The sequence below is a fragment of the Hemiscyllium ocellatum genome, chromosome 37 (genome assembly GCF_020745735.1).
Source record: "Hemiscyllium ocellatum isolate sHemOce1 chromosome 37, sHemOce1.pat.X.cur, whole genome shotgun sequence".
In the NCBI taxonomy this organism is placed as follows: domain Eukaryota; kingdom Metazoa; phylum Chordata; class Chondrichthyes; order Orectolobiformes; family Hemiscylliidae; genus Hemiscyllium; species Hemiscyllium ocellatum.
In genome coordinates this window covers 34,726,595-34,743,654 of record NC_083437.1, presented here as the reverse complement: position 1 = coordinate 34,743,654, position 17,060 = coordinate 34,726,595, and the positions used below count along the sequence as shown (strand labels likewise).

General features: G+C 42.0%; 1 protein-coding gene across 2 annotated transcripts in view; it reads right to left on the bottom strand.

Moving 5' to 3' along the window:
- Positions 1-17,060, bottom strand: part of espn (espin) — a 159,056-nt gene that overhangs the window by 129,186 nt on the left and 12,810 nt on the right. For both annotated transcript variants that reach the window (XM_060852005.1, XM_060852004.1), the window contains exon 2: positions 12,382-12,575. In XM_060852005.1, the coding sequence (XP_060707988.1) occupies positions 12,382-12,575 (194 nt within the window). The remainder of the gene's footprint in view (positions 1-12,381; positions 12,576-17,060) is intronic.

Genomic DNA, 17,060 nt, shown 5'->3' with positions numbered 1-17,060 from the left:
CTTCCATAGTAGTGTAGTGCACTGAACATTACTTCTAAAGGAAAATATTTACTATTTCTTGCCCTAATTTATGTGAGGCAGGAAGTCTGTTGGTACAAATGGTCCTCAATGCCATCCTTTTGTCTTTCCTTCCTGTGCTATGTCAGGGCACAAAAGACTGGTGATAGATGGACAACCTGAATTTGAATGGCCAGGTGATGCCTTCTGTGTGCTATAGCAACCTTAGCGAACAATACTATGTGAAAAATGCTTCTACCAAAAGCTGTAAGCTTCCAGCTAGACTAATTAATTGTTAACGACTCAACATTAGTGACATACAGCCTGCTGTCTTAACGAGACAAGATTCAGCCACAAAATCCCATCGTTATAAAACCAAGTAAAGGTGCCGATTCAGTCAAAACTGCAGCTTCAACATGCTCTCCTTGTGATGTGTGACCAAGTGATTTCCAAATACAGCTCAAGCAGTTTAACTTATTTTAATTAAGCACCACCCACGGTACATTCGGCACATGAACTTAAAACGTGCCCACTGGATTAATGTAATCACACACTTGTTTGCACAACTGTTGGTAAATATAAGGCAAAGGGAAGTGCCAAGCTCAGGTTTCAGGCTCGTAACTGGAGCTAGCCCATTACGACAGCGCCAAGCAGCAGAATTGACTGATCATTGAATAATTAATCTAACTTCTTTACCAAATGGGAAGCTAAAATAAGACCACAAGACCATAATATATAGAAGCAGAATTAGACCAATCAGCCCATTAAGTCTGTCCCATCATTCAACCATGGCTGATATGTTTCTCAATCACATTTCCTCCCCATAACCTTTGATCCCCTTACTAATCAAGAACCTTTCTACCTCTGTCTTAAAGAACACTCAATGACCTGGCCTCCACAGCCTTCTGCAGCAATGAATTCCACAGATTCACCACCTCTGACTGAAGAAGCTCCTCCCCACCTCAATTCTAAAGTCCCTTCACTCTGAGGATACGATTAGATACGATTAGTCTTACAGTGTGGAAACAGGCCATTCGGCCCAACAAGTCCACACCGACCCGCCGAAGCGAAACCCACCCATACCCCTACATTTACCCCTTACCTAACACTAGGTGCAACACTACGGGCAATTTAGCATGGCCAATTCACCTGGCCCGCACATCTTTAGACTGTGGGAGGAAACCGGAGCACCCGGAGGAAACCCACGCAGACACGGGGAGAACGTGCAAACTCCACACAGTCAGTCGCCTGAGTCAGGAATTGAACCCGGGTCTCAGGCGCTGTGAGGCAGCAGTGCTAACCACTGTGCCACCGTGCCGCCCATGTGTCCTTGTTTCTGCTATTAATGGGACCATTAATAGCACCTGGAGGAAACCCACACAGACATGGGAAGAATAAATGAATTTGCTTAACTGTTACTCTATTAAAGTGTTTAACAAAATAGCAGATATATTAACTACTAATAAACTGTTCCAATATAGTAACATCACATAAATACGCCCATGGCAACGGTAAATTCAGTAAAATAGACTGTCTCACATGACATTCCAGCAGCAGGAAGAGAACCCAGCTTTTAGCTGTAACAGACAGAGGAACAGTTTCCACATCCAGCCTCATGACCCTAGCAATTATTACTGAAGTCTAAAACTAAAACTAAATCCTGGTTCTGTGGTAATTGATTCCACCCATTTAGGCTGCTTTGATTGTTTCAACTTTAAAAAAAAATCCCAAGGCTTCACAAGCTGTTTACCTTATTGGCTTTGGAGCAAACAGTTGGCACTTCTGCCTCAACTTTTCTTCAAAAAAAATAAGGGACAAGATACACCTCTTAAGAGCCATAGTATCATCACATAATTCACTGTGCTCACTGGTGGTCCATCCATCATTTGTTCGAGCTATTCTACGTTATATTTGTACGTGAGGTTCATTCACTTATGATCAAGGATAATAGTTTAGGATTTTCCAAACTTCACTACATTCTGGAACGGTCACAGTAAATTGGAAGTTAGCAGTTGTAAGATATTATTCAAAAAATAATCAAAAGAAGTGGGGAAAAATCTGAACTTGTTTATTCTTACAGGACAGTAGAGTATTATTTAAATGTTGACAGACTGCAGAACTCTATGGTATAGAGGAATCAGGTTATCCTGGTACCTCAATCACAAGAAGTTAATGAAGGTACAGGAAGAGATTAGGGAGGCAAATGGAATGACAGGCCACAGGAGATTAGGTTAGGTTAGATTAGATTACTTACAGTGTGGAAACAGGTCCTTCGGCCCAACAAGTCCACACCGACCCGCCGAAGCGCAACCCACCCATACCCCTACATTTACCCCTTACCTAACACTACGGGCAATTTAGCATGGCCAATTCACCTGACCCGCACATCTTTGGACTGTGGGAGGAAACTCACACAGACCAGGGGAAAACGTGCAAACTCCACACAGTCAGTCGCCTGAGTCGGGAATTGAACCCGGGTCTCAGGCGCTGTGAGGCAGCAGTGCTAACCACTGTGCCACCGTGCCACCCACAAATGTTGATGTTTATTGAACTGAATCAAGGATAAAAATGAGAAGCATTATTACGGATATGTAGGGCCAGATCCACAGTGCTGTGTGCAGTTCTCCTTCCGTAAGAAAAGATAGCAAGTTTTGAGAAGATTTGTAGCACAGGTTGAGGTTCTGGATGCAAGTTTGCTCACTGAGCTGGAAGGTTCATTTTCAGATGCTTCATCACCATACTAGGTAACATAATCAATGAGCCTCTGGTGAAGCACGGATGTCAGTGACCCACTTTCTATTTATGTGTTTAGGTTTCCTTGGATTGGAAATGTCATTTTCTGCAGTGATGTCATGTTCTTTTTCTCAGGAGGTGGTAAATGGAATCCAAGTCAATGTGTTTGTTGATAGAGTTCCGGTTGGAATGCCATGCTTCTAGGAATTCTTATCCTAGGATGGATGTGTTGTCCCAGTCAAAGTGGTGTCCTTCCTCATTTGTATGGAAGGATACTAGTGAGAGTGGGTCATGTCTTTTTGTGGCTAGTTGATATTCACGTATCCTGGTGGCTAGTTCTTTGCCTGTTTGGCCAATGTAGTGTTTGTCACAGTTTCTCAGCAATAAACCCAAACAAGCAAACAAAATGCACCCAGAAACCTTAGCCCCTCTCCCCTACATCAAAGACATTTCTGAAATGACTGCCAGACTACTCAGACCTATTGGCATCACAGTAGCCCACAAACCCACCAACACGCTAAAACAGCAGCTAATGAACTGGAAGACCCATATAGACATGAATGTCAGTGTGGAATTTGCACATTCTCCCTGTATCTGTGTGGGTCTCTGCTAGGTGCTCCAGTTTCCTCTCACAATCCAAAGATGTGCTGATTAGGTGGATTGGCCATGCTAAATTGCCCATAGTGTCCAGGGATGTGTAAGTTAGGTGTATTAGCCACAGAATATAAAGGGTTACAGGGATAATAGGGTAGGGAAGGGGGCTCTGGGTGGGATGCTCCTCAAGGGTCAGTGTGGACTCAATGGGCTGAATGGCCTGCTTCCACACTGTAGGAATTCTATGAAATAGGAGTAGGCCATTTAGCCCCCCAAGCCTGCTCTGCCATTCAGCAGCAGTACGGCTGATCTGACATTCCTCACATCCACTTGTGCTGCCCTTTCCTTGTAAAATTCGATTTTCCTACTGGTCAAAAATCTATCTTGGTGCTAAATATACTGAAGGGTTCTGCCCCCACAGCTCTCTGTGGCAAGGAATTCCTAAGTAAGGCGGACAGTCAGTTTGATAAATGTCCTGTGTTGTTGCTTGACACTGAAATGTATCCAACCTCAGTTAAGAAGAGGGACCATCATTCTACAATGAAAGGTAAGTGGGGTCTTTGAAACCCAATGCACTTTCGATGTGCCTTTTGTCCGTAGTGTGGTAGAAAAAGGACTTGACTGAAATGCAATAATGCTGTGGTTAACACTACATCCTTAAACCAAGGGAAGTATGAATTTCCAGGACGGCTGTTTCTCTCCAACATTTTTTAAGTATTTTCTGAAAGATTATCATATACTGGAGGACTACTGTATAGAAGAATGGGAGGTGTTCTAAATTAAAAGTCATAAGATGTTGAGGAGGCTTGGCAGGCTGAGATGCTGAGTGGTCCATTTCTGTTGTGGGCAAGTCTAGAACTAGGAGACACTGTTTAAAATTTCACTCAAGACTGAGATTAGAAGAATATTTTTCTCTCAGAGGGTGGTCAGAGTTTGAGATTCTCTTCCCCAGACAGCAGTGGATGCTGGTCATTGACTATATTCAAGACAGAGTTAGATTTTCCACAGAAGAAATAAAACCCAGTAATACTGGCAAATAAGAAATACTGGACCAACTCATCTTGTATACTTCAAAATAGAGCTCCAACCATTTCCAAGTTGTTTTTCCCTCTGGGGATTAATAAAAGATTCAAGATAATAAAGAGCAGACAGAAAAGTGGAGTTTGAAGCCACAATCTGATCTTATTAAATGGCGAAGCAGACTTGTTAGCACTCATTTTGAGGGGGCCAGAATACAAGAGCTGAGCCTGTATAATGCACTGGTCAGAGTGTGTTTGGAATACTGTAAGCACTTTTGGGCCTGTTATCTAAGAAAGAGTGTGCTGGGGTTGGAGGTGGACCAAAGGAGGTTCACTAGAATGATCCCAGGGAAGATGGGCTTGTCATATGAGAAGCCGTTGAGGCGCTCTGGTCTGTACTCAATGGAGTTTAGATGGATGAGAGGGGATGTAATTGAAAATTACAGAATACAGGCAGACCTGGTTTAGAGTGGATGTGGAGAAGTTGTTTCCACTAGTAGCAGGGACTAAGACCGGAGGGCACATAGTGAAGGCTCATACTTTAGAACAGAGATGAGAAGGAATTTCTTCAGTCAGAGGGTGGTGAATCGATGGAACACATTGCGGCAGAAGGCCAAGTCATTGCATGCATTTAAGTCAGAGAGGGGTTCTTGATTAGTGAGGGGATCAAAGGTTATGAAGAGAAGGCAGGAAAATGGGGTTGAGAAAATTATCAGTCACGGTCTAATGGTGAAGCAGATTCAAGAGCCAAATGACCTAATTCTGCTCCTGTATCATGTGGTCTTAAGAGGCCAAATGTCTACTTTAGTTCCTTATTCTTGAAATCACATCCATTTAATGTATAAAAATGGGGCTTATTCCATACTCACCTTATGGATATGGAAGTACAATAGATGTAAACAATGTCACAGCCTAACTATTTTAGTCCCACTGCCATCAGCTACTGTAATTTAACTCCTAATCAGCTACTGTAAACATTCCCTACTGTCACTATGCTCAATCATCTAATTCCTACTGTAATCACTAAAATTAATTATACCAATCAGTCCCCATTCAAATTGGTATGGACTATGAATAGATTGTACTTCAGAACCACCAACACCAACCAGTACTGACTTTGTGTTTAAGAGGTTTAAACTGGCACCAATCCAAGTTTAATATGAGCTCAATTCAAGTTTACGAACTCTAACTAAAGGTAAAGTTGCCATAGTCCTGCTCTCTAGTTAGAAAGGGATGCATGGTGATGGTTTAACCTCAGGGTTACCACACCTGAGGTGAGCAGTCATTCATGATAAGCTTCGCTGGTGTAGGGACTGAACCCATGCTGTTGGCATCATTCTGTGTTGCAAAACAGCCACCCAGCCAACTTGGCTAACCAACCTCCTTCAACTGTAACCAAACCTTAAGCATCCGAATACTTCTATTATTAACTTAACTACATGGGCCTTTCTATTTTTTGGACAAACTGGAAACATAATACTGAAAATGTGTTGCTGGAAAAGCGCAGCAGGTCAGGCAGCATCCAAGGAGCAGGAGAATCGATGTTTCGGGCATGAGCCCTTCTTCTCCTGCTCCTTGGGTGCTGCCTGACCTGCTGTGCTTTTCCAGCAACACATTTTCAGCTCTGATCTCCAGCATCTGTAGTCCTCACTTTCTCCTGAAAAAATAATACCCCAACATAAAAAAATCGATGAGTCCCTGCATTCTGCAGAATGAGTAGGTAGGGCCTTCACAACATAGTGAGAGGAGAGAAGATTACACACTGGGTTCAGAGAAGGGATGGGAGTTCAGATTTAAGACTACAATTTTCAATCAGAGTTAGGTGAGAATTGGTAATCTCAGGGTCACGACTGGTTTGCATTGAGGTATAAGCTGTACATAGTTGACATCAGGTGTGAGATAAGATTAACAGGTAGGAAACACACAATGAAATGCTGAGTAACTATTGCAAACGAGATAATTCTCAACTAAATTCTTGACAAAAGGACAGAAAAGTACATTACAAAGAACCCTTAAGATAGATAAAAGTGCTGTGATATAAAGCATCAGTTACTTATTCATCAGGTCAGCAGTTTTTGAAATGAAATCATCCTCCCTCAGTCCTTTACAGTAGATCCCAGTTCTGTCAGAAAGTTGGATCTCTCCTGTATTAAAACAGCCCAGTCCCCTCAGAAACATTAAGCACTTTACATAACTAAAGCATGAACAAAGACGGTACTGTTATCACCATACACCACAAGTGCTCTGCAGCCGTTGATCACAAAGTAATCAGCACTGGACTGCAGCAGTGGGAATATTGATGTCCAGGAAGTCATTAACAATGCTGTTTGGTTTCTACTATAACAAGAGTTATTCCCATTGACTCTTTCCTTCCTGAGGTGATGTGCTGAAACCCTGAAGTTGTTTCTATCTGTAAGTCAGTGATGTGTTGAATGTGGCAGGGTTGTGTGTAGTCAATGGCAACTACACATAGTAATCTCCGAGTGCTGACCCAGCATAAAACTAGCCTTTGAGCAGCCCCGAATGAGCAAATAAGGCAGGATTCCTCTCAGGTCTCTATGAGCTATGTATTCATTGCTGTGTAGCCCACAACTTTCACCCAAACTGACACAAAGGAAGACTTCACACAATCTGAGGTCATCTCAAAGTGCTTGAGCCAGTGAATCAGATTTGGGGTGCAGTCACCAGGGTAACAGAGAAGACAAATTTGCTCACAGTAGACTCCCAGAAATAGTAATGCAGTTGTTTTTTAATTCACTCATAGAATGTGGGTATCTCTGGCTAGGCCACCATTTATCGTCCTGAAGGCTATAAAAAGTTAACCACATTGCCGTGGGTCTGGAGTCACATGTAGATAAGGACAGCAGTTTCATTCCCCAAAGGGCATTAGTGAACCAGATGGTTTTTTTCCTGCCAATCAACAATTGTTTCATGGATATCATTAGACTCTTAATGCTAGATTCTTTAGTGAATTTAAATTTAACCATCTGCCATGGCAGGATTTGAACTCAGGTCCCCAAGACATTAGTTGAGTTTCTGGTTTAATACTCTAGCAATAATGCCACTAGGCCATTACCTCTCCCATTGTTACTAAATAATCTGTTTTAGTGAAGGTAGTTGAGGGATAAGAAATGGCCCAGATACCATAGGGAAATCCCCTTTCTGATCTTTCAAATGTTGCTCTTGGGCCTCTTTCCTTTATTTGAGATGGGCAGATGGGGTCTCAGTTTAACATCTTACCTGAAAGACAATAGCTCTGACAGTGCAGCACTTCCTTAGTACCACACTAGATTATCAACCCTTTACTATCTAACTACTGATTTTTTTTCCCCTCCAGGATTTGCATTCCAAGTCAAATTCCACAGAAATGAAAGAGGAAATTCATCCTGTGTCTGGTGTCATTGGAGTGGCTAAAGATGGGGAATTAGCAGGGAATGCCATTCCAAGATACGTTTTGAACAGGTAATAATTAGATGTAAGTTCACCACAATTTTCACAAGGATTCCATCGCTTGTCCAGAGTGAAAAGTGAAACTCCAAAGAAACAGTTGGAAAATCTCTGGGATTTCTACAAACATTAGGGCTCAAGTTTGGGAGGTCTTTACCAAAATCTCTCAGAAGTCCTCACAGGCGCACTTTGAACAGGGAATATCCGACCTCAATTTTTTATCAGATGTGTGCTTGAGCTTTTCCCAAAAGAAAGGAATGCTAGACAGGTCTCTCATTAGTCAAGAAATAGCTCAGTGGGACTGGGCCAAATTACAGTGTGAATGAATAAATCCAAGCTTATTGAGAACATTCCCGGGATTTCCCATGTTTAGAGGAATGTGTTCCATTTCCTGAGAGTCTATGCCTGTTGATAACAAATCACAGAGAGCCAGGTGCTTCAAGAAAAGTTGCTGTTGACTTGGGAGTTTGTGAATCACTTTGTGCTCCATTTTCATGGTTTGATGACAGATGGCATTCTCTTGGTCTGCTTTTCTTGCACTTATAGAGTCATATGATGCTCTCTTTCCTACACATCCTCTCTCCTCACATGTGCACATTCTTGGCAGTTTTTCTGTCTCTCACACACAAACACACACACAAACCATCACAAATAAGAGACAATCCTACCACTGCCCCCTGATATCCAATCGTGTTACCATCACTGAATCCTCCACTATCAATATTTTGGGGGTTATCATTGACCAGAAACTCAACTGGACTCATCACATAAACACAGTGGCTACAAGAGCAGGTCAGAGGCTAGGAATCACTGCAGCGAGTAACTCACTTCCTAATTCCTCAAAGCCTGTCCACCATCAACATGGCAAAAGTCAGGAGTGTGATGGAATACTCTCCACTTGGCTGTACGATGCAGCCACAACACCTCTCATGAAGACTGACAGCATCCAGGACAAAGCAGTCCACTTCACTGGCACAACATCCATAAGCATCTACTCCTTCCACCACCGATGCTCAGCAGCAGCAGGGTGTACGATCTACAAAATGCCCTACAAAAATTCACTAAAGATCCTCAGAAAGCACCTTCCAAACCCACAATGGCTTCCACCTTGAAGTACAAGGGCAGCAGATATATGGGAACAACAGCACCTTCAAATTCCCCTCTCTGCCACTCACTATCCTGACTTTGAAGCATATCACCATTCTTCACTGTTTCTGGGTAAAAATCCTGGAATTCCTTCCCTAATGGTATTGTGGGTCAACCCACAGCAAGTGGACTGCAGTGGTTCAAGGAGGCAGCTCATCTCCACCTTCTCAAGGGCAACTAGGAATGGGCAATAAACGCTGGCCCAGCCGGTGGCTCCCACATTCCACAAATGAATAAAACCAAAGACATTCTGCTCTCCCATCTCCCTTTCCCATCTCCCGCAAACAGTCTGATCCCTGTCCCTCATGAATGCAATCATGATGTGATGTTTCTCACTCACATCACTCTGATGCACACATCAACCATCTTGCACTCTCATGCACATTGATCAGTTGTGTCAACTCAGTAAAATTTGGAAAATAATTTGGAAATATACTGAGGACCTCCTTGACCTTGGCCCATGTTGTTGATGTTTGCACTGAATTTCTGTGCAGGTTTGTTGAAGGATATTTACAAGGTGGCCACCCGTAATGTGTGAAAATTATACAAGGTTTGTATTAAAAATTTTACATGTGTCTTTACTTAATTCAACATTTTGGCTCCAATTTTTCATCCATAAAATGGCACCTGAACTAAATGCAAAACAAAACTGAGGAGAAGTAGTCCATTTGGTCTAACTTAGGGTCTGCTCTACTATTCAATAAGATCATAATTGATCAGGTTCTGGATTAGTGGTGCTGGAAAAGCACAGCAGTTCAGGCAGCATCCGAGGAGCAGTAAAAATTGACATTTCGGACAAAAGCCCTTCATCTGTATTCCTGATGAAGGGCTTTTGCCCGAATCGTCGATTTTCCTGCTCCTCGGATGCTGCCTGAACTGCTGTGCTTTTCCAGCACCACTAATCCAGAATCTGGTTTCCAGCATCTGCAGTCATTGTTTTTACATAGTTGATCAGGGTATGGTCTCAGCTGCAGTCACATGTTTGCACCCTGAAACCATTGACTTCCTCGTCTGTCAAAGATTTAACTCAACCATGAATAAGTTATGTATAAAACACATTTGTTACATGTTCACTGGTTAATAGAGTAGTTGGAGAGCTCAAAACCAATGCTTAACATTGAATGTTTATTCTGTAATTTGCTGATGGTGTACAATAAATCAAAATAAAGGAACGGGGATTTCTGTTTAACTAGGAGCTCAGTTGCTACAAATACCTAATTGCATGACAGTGAAAGATGAACTGATTCAGAGGAAACAGGGACTCAACTGTGGGGTGATTTTTGATTTCAAACTTAGAAGCATAGGATTATACAGTGCAGAATATTGCCAGTCAGTCCATAAGATGTTAAGAAATAGGAACAGGAGCAGGTCGTTCAGCCCCTCAAACCTGCTCAATAGGATCATGGCTGATCCAACAGTCCCCCCATCCACTTTACTATTCTTTCTCCCTCACCCTTCATCTCCCTACTGATGAGGAATCTCTCTCAGTCTTAACTGCACAGAAGGATGTGAGTCAATTAAAGATTGGGCTAGATTTAGCTCTTTCTGCAATCAATGTGGGTCTTCAGTGGTAACTGACCCAATAATCACACTTGCAAGAATGACAGCTGGATCAAACTCTAATTGGACACTTAATAGCTGACTCTTAGCCCCTGGAAGGCTGAGAAGCCCTCAAGACAGAAGTCCCACCTCCCAGAAAGCACCAGCCAAGCAGAGGTTGGTAGCCTCTTTGACCTGGAGTTCATCATTGGAGGCCTGTGTTGCAACAATGAAAAGGTTTTGTTTCTTTTGAAATCACAGGATGGGCCAGTCATAGTGAGAGTTGGGTCAGGAGACTGAGGGGGAAGAGGTGTTCAGAGACAAGAGCAGGTGGTTGGTACTCAATGTGGACTCCCCTGTCCTCCATCTGCCTCAGGATTAGGGCAAATGGAGCCCAGCCAGCAAAGCCCACATCCCAGGAATGATTTTTTCGTTAAAACTGAAAGGCAGATTGCCCTGGATTTCCTGCTGAGAAGCAACCTCCCTGCTCACCTGCAGTGAAGGTGAGTAATTGGGCCGGTGGGGGTCAGGACTCAGAACAGTTGTTAATAAACTGCTAAGCTGCCCAGAACTTAGCTACTGAGGTGGCAGCAAGTGAATGGGTTAGCCCAGCAGTGCCAAATCATCAATTATATGCCTTTTTGGCCACCTGCCCTACCAACTCTAGGAAGGAGTAAAACCCACTTGCATTTTTTAACTTCCCCATGGATGCTGCTTGACCTGGTAAGAGTTTCAGCCTTGGGTTTTTTTAAAATTTGCTATTCAATTCACCCACGAATGTACAGCTTCTTGAAAGGGCTGTCCAATTTCCTCAAATCCTGGCTCTTCCCCTATAAACCTACAAACTTTGCCTCCCTTCAATTATCTATTCAGTTGTGTCTTGAAAATGAACAAGGAAAATATCTAAGGTAAGGGTCTACAAATATAATAGTCAGAAATTTCCTTGGACCAATCCCACTCTGCCATTGGAAATTCAATAGAAGTTCAGAACAAGCTCCATACTGACAGTCCTCTGATGAACCAACAGTGCTGGGGTCCATTACATCTCCAAAAGAATTCTCGCAGTCCATTTTCCTGGATAACAGATTATTGCTATTTCATTGCAAGGAACAATTGCATTTATTTTGCCACCTTAACTCAAAATTTAATGCCAGTTCGATTTTCTCACAATAAATTACTCATTTTAATCTAGCAACAATATATTGTGACTACTCCTTACAGAACACAGCAGGTGAAGGATTTTTCTCACACTCTCATCATAGCTCAATGTCCAGAGCAGGAACTAAGGACGTGCCCATCTTACACTGAAGCTTCTCCTTATGCTTTTCCCCACAAAGAAATATTCCATAACTTCTCAGAATTTAGGAAAAAAACTATTAGGTCACCATTCAGCCTTCACATTTTCAAGAGAAAAACAGGCTAGTCTATCAATCCTTTCTTAATATGTTTACCCTACGTAGTTCTAGCATCATTCTTGTAAATCTACTCTGCACCATCTCCAAAGCCTCCACATCCTTTCATACTGCACACAGTGCTCTCAATATTGTCTACCCATGGTTCAATACTGGTTTAGCATATCTTCCCCACTTTTCAACACTCTACCTCTAGAAATGAAGTCCTGTGTAAGAGGAGGAAAACCCTTTGGTGACCACAAGAGCATTAACAGCCCTGAGAGAGATACAACTGCTATTGTGCTGATATTTCTTTTCCTTGCATTGAATCCTATATTGGACCATTGGTATTTGATTGAATCCCAAAATTCAAGGATCCTTGAAATACCTGTAATTTTACTTGCACTCACTTCTCCACAAAAGATAGCTGCTCAAATATTGCAACCAGGGATCTGTCTCAAGTATACTGCATCAAATAACAATCTCAGCTAAGCACAATCTTCCCTATTACTTACTCAGGACAGTGTCCAAGCAGCAGTCGTAATGATGGGAGGTCACCTTTGGCAGCAGCATAGTGCACAGGCAGAGCTCCGGTGTCTGTTGCTGCTGTTGGGTCACAGCCTCCACCTTTCAATAACCAATCTGTGATATCTTGATGCCCAAACCATGCAGCAAGGTGGAGGACCGTAGCTCCGGAACTGTCTTTATCCTGCAGAAATTGAGAAAGAAAACCTGTCAGTCTTTCAGCTCCACACCACATTTTAAAAGCAATTTCCAAAATGGTAACCTAGGGTCTTGTTAGAATATTGTTCCCAGTTTTGTTCTGCTCACATGGTGAGAGGTATTGTAGCTTTGGATACAAAGGAATGCCACTAGATTAATTCCAGATTGATGAATCATTGTTATAAAGGAAAAATTAAAGAAGCAGGAACTTTACACTTTGGGGATAAACCAATTCTGCAATAACATGTGTTTCTTCAATGCAAATTGGCTTAAATGCCATTGAAAAATTTAGATTGTTATTTGTAGAACGCTATCTTTCTCTACTTGTATTGGATATAACACAATTCCAGCCACATTAGTTTAAATAGGGTGGCTACTGTGTGATTTTCTTATAATGCGAGATCACATGAGAACGAACTATCACATTATATCAGAGCTGACTGGTATATAGAGTTTGGGGTGATTTTATAGAAATCTATAAGGTGTTGGAAAGAAAAGATTGTGTTGAGTTCACAGCTTATTCCAATTACAGGTCGTTCTGCTATAACGCACGTTTCAATAATGCGAACTCGTTATCACATGATTGAAGAATTGGGACACTGCTTCTATAACACAAACTTTTAAAGCGCATATTGTTTACAATGTGATTCCAGGCCCATTAGTATAATTAGTGCTGCTTTATGCAACGTCCTTTTAACACAGGGTTGCTCGAAAACAGAACCGCCACGTTAGAGCAGAACCGACTGTAAATAGGTTCTGAAGGATAAAGACAACTATTTAAAGTTGAAAGAGATCAGATCTAGGTTACAGCTCAGAAAAAGGTTCTTTTTTCCAGTGTTAAGTGAATATAGAGTGGACATGTATTTTGATAAATTACTTCAAAAGAAAAGTAAGACTTGCATTCATACAGCAAATGAGATGTCGAAAAGCACTTTACATTTCAATGAAGTGCTTTCTGAAACATTATCAAGTCGGAAGCACAGAAAGTAATTTGAACTCAGCAAACTCCGATAAACAGGACTGAGATGATGACTGTCTTGGTTGAGGGATAAATATTAACAGGACACCAGAAATAACTTAGCTCCTCTTCTTTGAGATAATCCACCTCCCAAGCAGACAGGTGAGGCCTTGGTTTAACATTTCTTCCAAAGGGTGAAATTTTCCAAAGCTGTTAACCCAAAACAGATGTGTTAAGGATTGAGTTTTTGGGTCAAAGCCGTGGTGTGAGACTTGAACCTGAAACCTTGTAATTTAGAATTAAGTACACCAGCAACTAAGGCACAGCTTACACACATTCATTCCCAAGAGAAATTCTGGCCTCTTTCTGGCTAGGTCAAAGGCTACTTAATTTTTAAAAGATATTGTCATGTTCTCTCAGACTAGTTTCAATCACTGAAATGGAGTAGGAGAGGAATTTCTGAAAATCTTTCACCCCACCGCATCCTAAAAGTGGTCAGAATTCTGACTTTTGTTTGGAGCTTCCATGGTTATGGATGAGTTAGTGAGTGCATATATTGTGAAGCTAATTGTTTGAGACATCTTGGATGAATCAGGACAGCTTTCTTTATCTGGCATGATTCCCATATTCATAATTCCCACCAAGCATGTTGAGTACTTCAGTACTTTTGATAGATTCTCAGTACATGCAGCCAATTTTAAGTGGAATTAAGAAAAGTCATTGTGGCAATTAGTATAGCATCCTTTCATTTCTGAGACTAATGCAGATTGACAGAATGAGACTCCTCTCGCATGTTCCCTTGAGCTCTGGACAGGAAAGAGACTGTCATTCACCTTCTCCTGAAATGAGTCTTTGCAAAGCAGATCTGAAAGAAGATTAAGGAGATTCATTCTAAACAGCTCTGTAATGTAAGACTCAGTGCTCGAAGGGCCAGTATCCTCAACTGCTACTGAAAGACCATCGACTTGATGAAATTTGCTGGTCTCCAGTGCAAAGACCTATCGATGACCAAATGTTGCAGACTGGCACATTCCAAGGTCAAGGACTACAAGCTCAGAGAGACACTGAGATTTGGGGCAGCTGTCACAGTGGGGAAACAATCACTGTGCAGATACTCTCCTGTCATAACAAGGGGCTGACAATTATGTAAAAATGTCTTGAGCCTTACGCACCAGGAACGTTGACATAAAATGTAAATGTGTATTGTGACCTATGTATGGAATTGCACTTTATGACAGGGAAAAATCTGCATTTTTAAAAATTCATTCACAAAATTTGGATGTCACTGGCAAGGCCAGTATTTATTGCCCATCCCAGAATGCCCAAAGGGCAGTTAAGAGTCAAACACATTGTTGTGGCGTCTGGAATCACAGGTAGACAAGACCATGTAAGAATTCAGATTTCTCTCCCTAACGGATATTAGTGAACCAGATAAGTTTTGCCTGACATCAACAGTTTGATGGTCATCATGAGACTCTTAATCAGAATTTTTTTAAAAACTAAGTTCAAATTTCACCACCTGTTATGGTGGGGATTGAGCTCAGGTCCCCAGAGCATTATCTTGATCTGAAGATGAATATTCTAGTGATAATACCACGAGGTCATTGCCTCCCCAGTGTTATATAATGGACCTTTATAAATTTTATGAACAAAGTTTTTGCCCGACAAGAAACAATCTTCCCTCACTTGTGGCCATAACGAGCTTACAAAAGATACGTCAAAATAAAACAAGAAACTGAAAATCTGAAACAAAGACAGAAATTGGGAAGAAATTCAGCAGGTCTGGCAGCACCTGTGAAGACAGAGAGAGACAGGGTAAGTGTTTTGAGTGCGCTGAAAATGTGTTGCTGGTTAAAGCACAGCAGGTTAGGCAGCATCCAAGGAACCGGAAATTCCTTGGATGCTGCCTAACCTGCTGTGCTTTAACCAGCAACACATTTTCAGCTCTGATACTCCAGCATCTGCAGACCTCACTTTTTACTCTAAGTGTTTTGAATCCATTGTTCTGAAGAAGGGTCACTGGACTAACTCTGATTTCTCACTACAGATGCTGTCAGATCTACTAGGTTTCTCTAGCAATATCACTTTTTGTGACAACAGATCATTTTTGATATTTCAAGTTCTCATAGGCTCCACATCCACAGCACAATACTTCTCACAGGCTGGCAACTTCAGTGATGATGAATAGCTGCCTTCTCCACTCCCAGTCTTTCTAAGAGATCATTGAAAGCATCGTCAAGGAAGCAAGCATTGAACTTGCTTTTGAAAATTGTAGGAAAACAGTAGGAAAGCAAACAAAAAATGTGAGACACAGAGTTAGGGCTCTCCCCTCATAGCAAAGATGACAGCAGCTCAAGTTGGAGGTTTATAAGATCAGAAGAGATACAGATTGTGTTAATGGTAGGTGTTTTTTCCTGAGGGTGGGAGATTTCAAGACTTGCAGGCATATTTTAAAGTCAAAGGAGAAAGATTGAAAAAAAAACATGAGGGGTAATTTTTTTACACAGAAGGTGGTTCACGTGTGGAATGAACTCCCTGAGGAAGTGGTGGGTAAGGGTACAATTACAATGCTTAAAAGACATTTGGTTAGACAGTAGACAATAGGTGCAGGAGTAGGCCATTCTGCCCTTCAAGCCTGCACCACCATTCAATATGATCATGGCTGATCATCCTTAATCAGTATCCTGTTCCTGCCTTATCTCCATACCCTTGATTCCACTATCCTTGAGAGCTCTATCCAACTCTTTCTTAAATGAATCCAGAGACTGGGCCTCCACTGCCTTCTGGGGCAGAGCATTCCACACAGCCACCACTCTCTGGGTGAAGAAGTTTCTCCTCATCTCTGTTCTAAATGGTCTACCTTGTATTTTTAAGCTCTGTCCTCTTCGGCACTCACCCATCAGCAAAAACATGTTTCCTGCCTCCAGAGTATCCAATCCTTTCATAATCTTATATGTCTCAATCAGATCCCCTCTCAGTCTTCTAAACTCAAGGGTATACAAGCCCAGTCGCTCCAGTCTTTCAGCGTAAGGTAGTCCCGCCATTCCAGGAATTGACCTTGTGAACCTACACTGCACTCCCTCAATAGCCAGAATGTCTTTCCTCAAATTTGGAGACCAGAACTGCACACAATACTCCAGGTGTGGTCTCACCAGGGCCCTGTACAGCTGCAGAAGAACCTCTGGCTTCTATACTCAATCCCTCTTATTATGAAGGCCAGCATGCTACTAGCCTTCTTCACTACCTGCTGTACCTACATGCTTACCTTCATTGACTGGTGTACAAGAACACCCAGATCTCTTTGTACTGCCCCTTTACCTAAATTGATTCCATTTAGGTAGTAATCTGCCTTCCTGTTCTTGCCACCAAAGTGGATAACCATATATTTATCCACATTAAACTGCATCTGCCATGCACCTGACCACTCACTTAACCTGTCCAGGTCACCCTGTAATCTCCTAACATCCTCCTCACATTTCACCCTGCCACCCAGCTTAGTATCATCAGCAAATT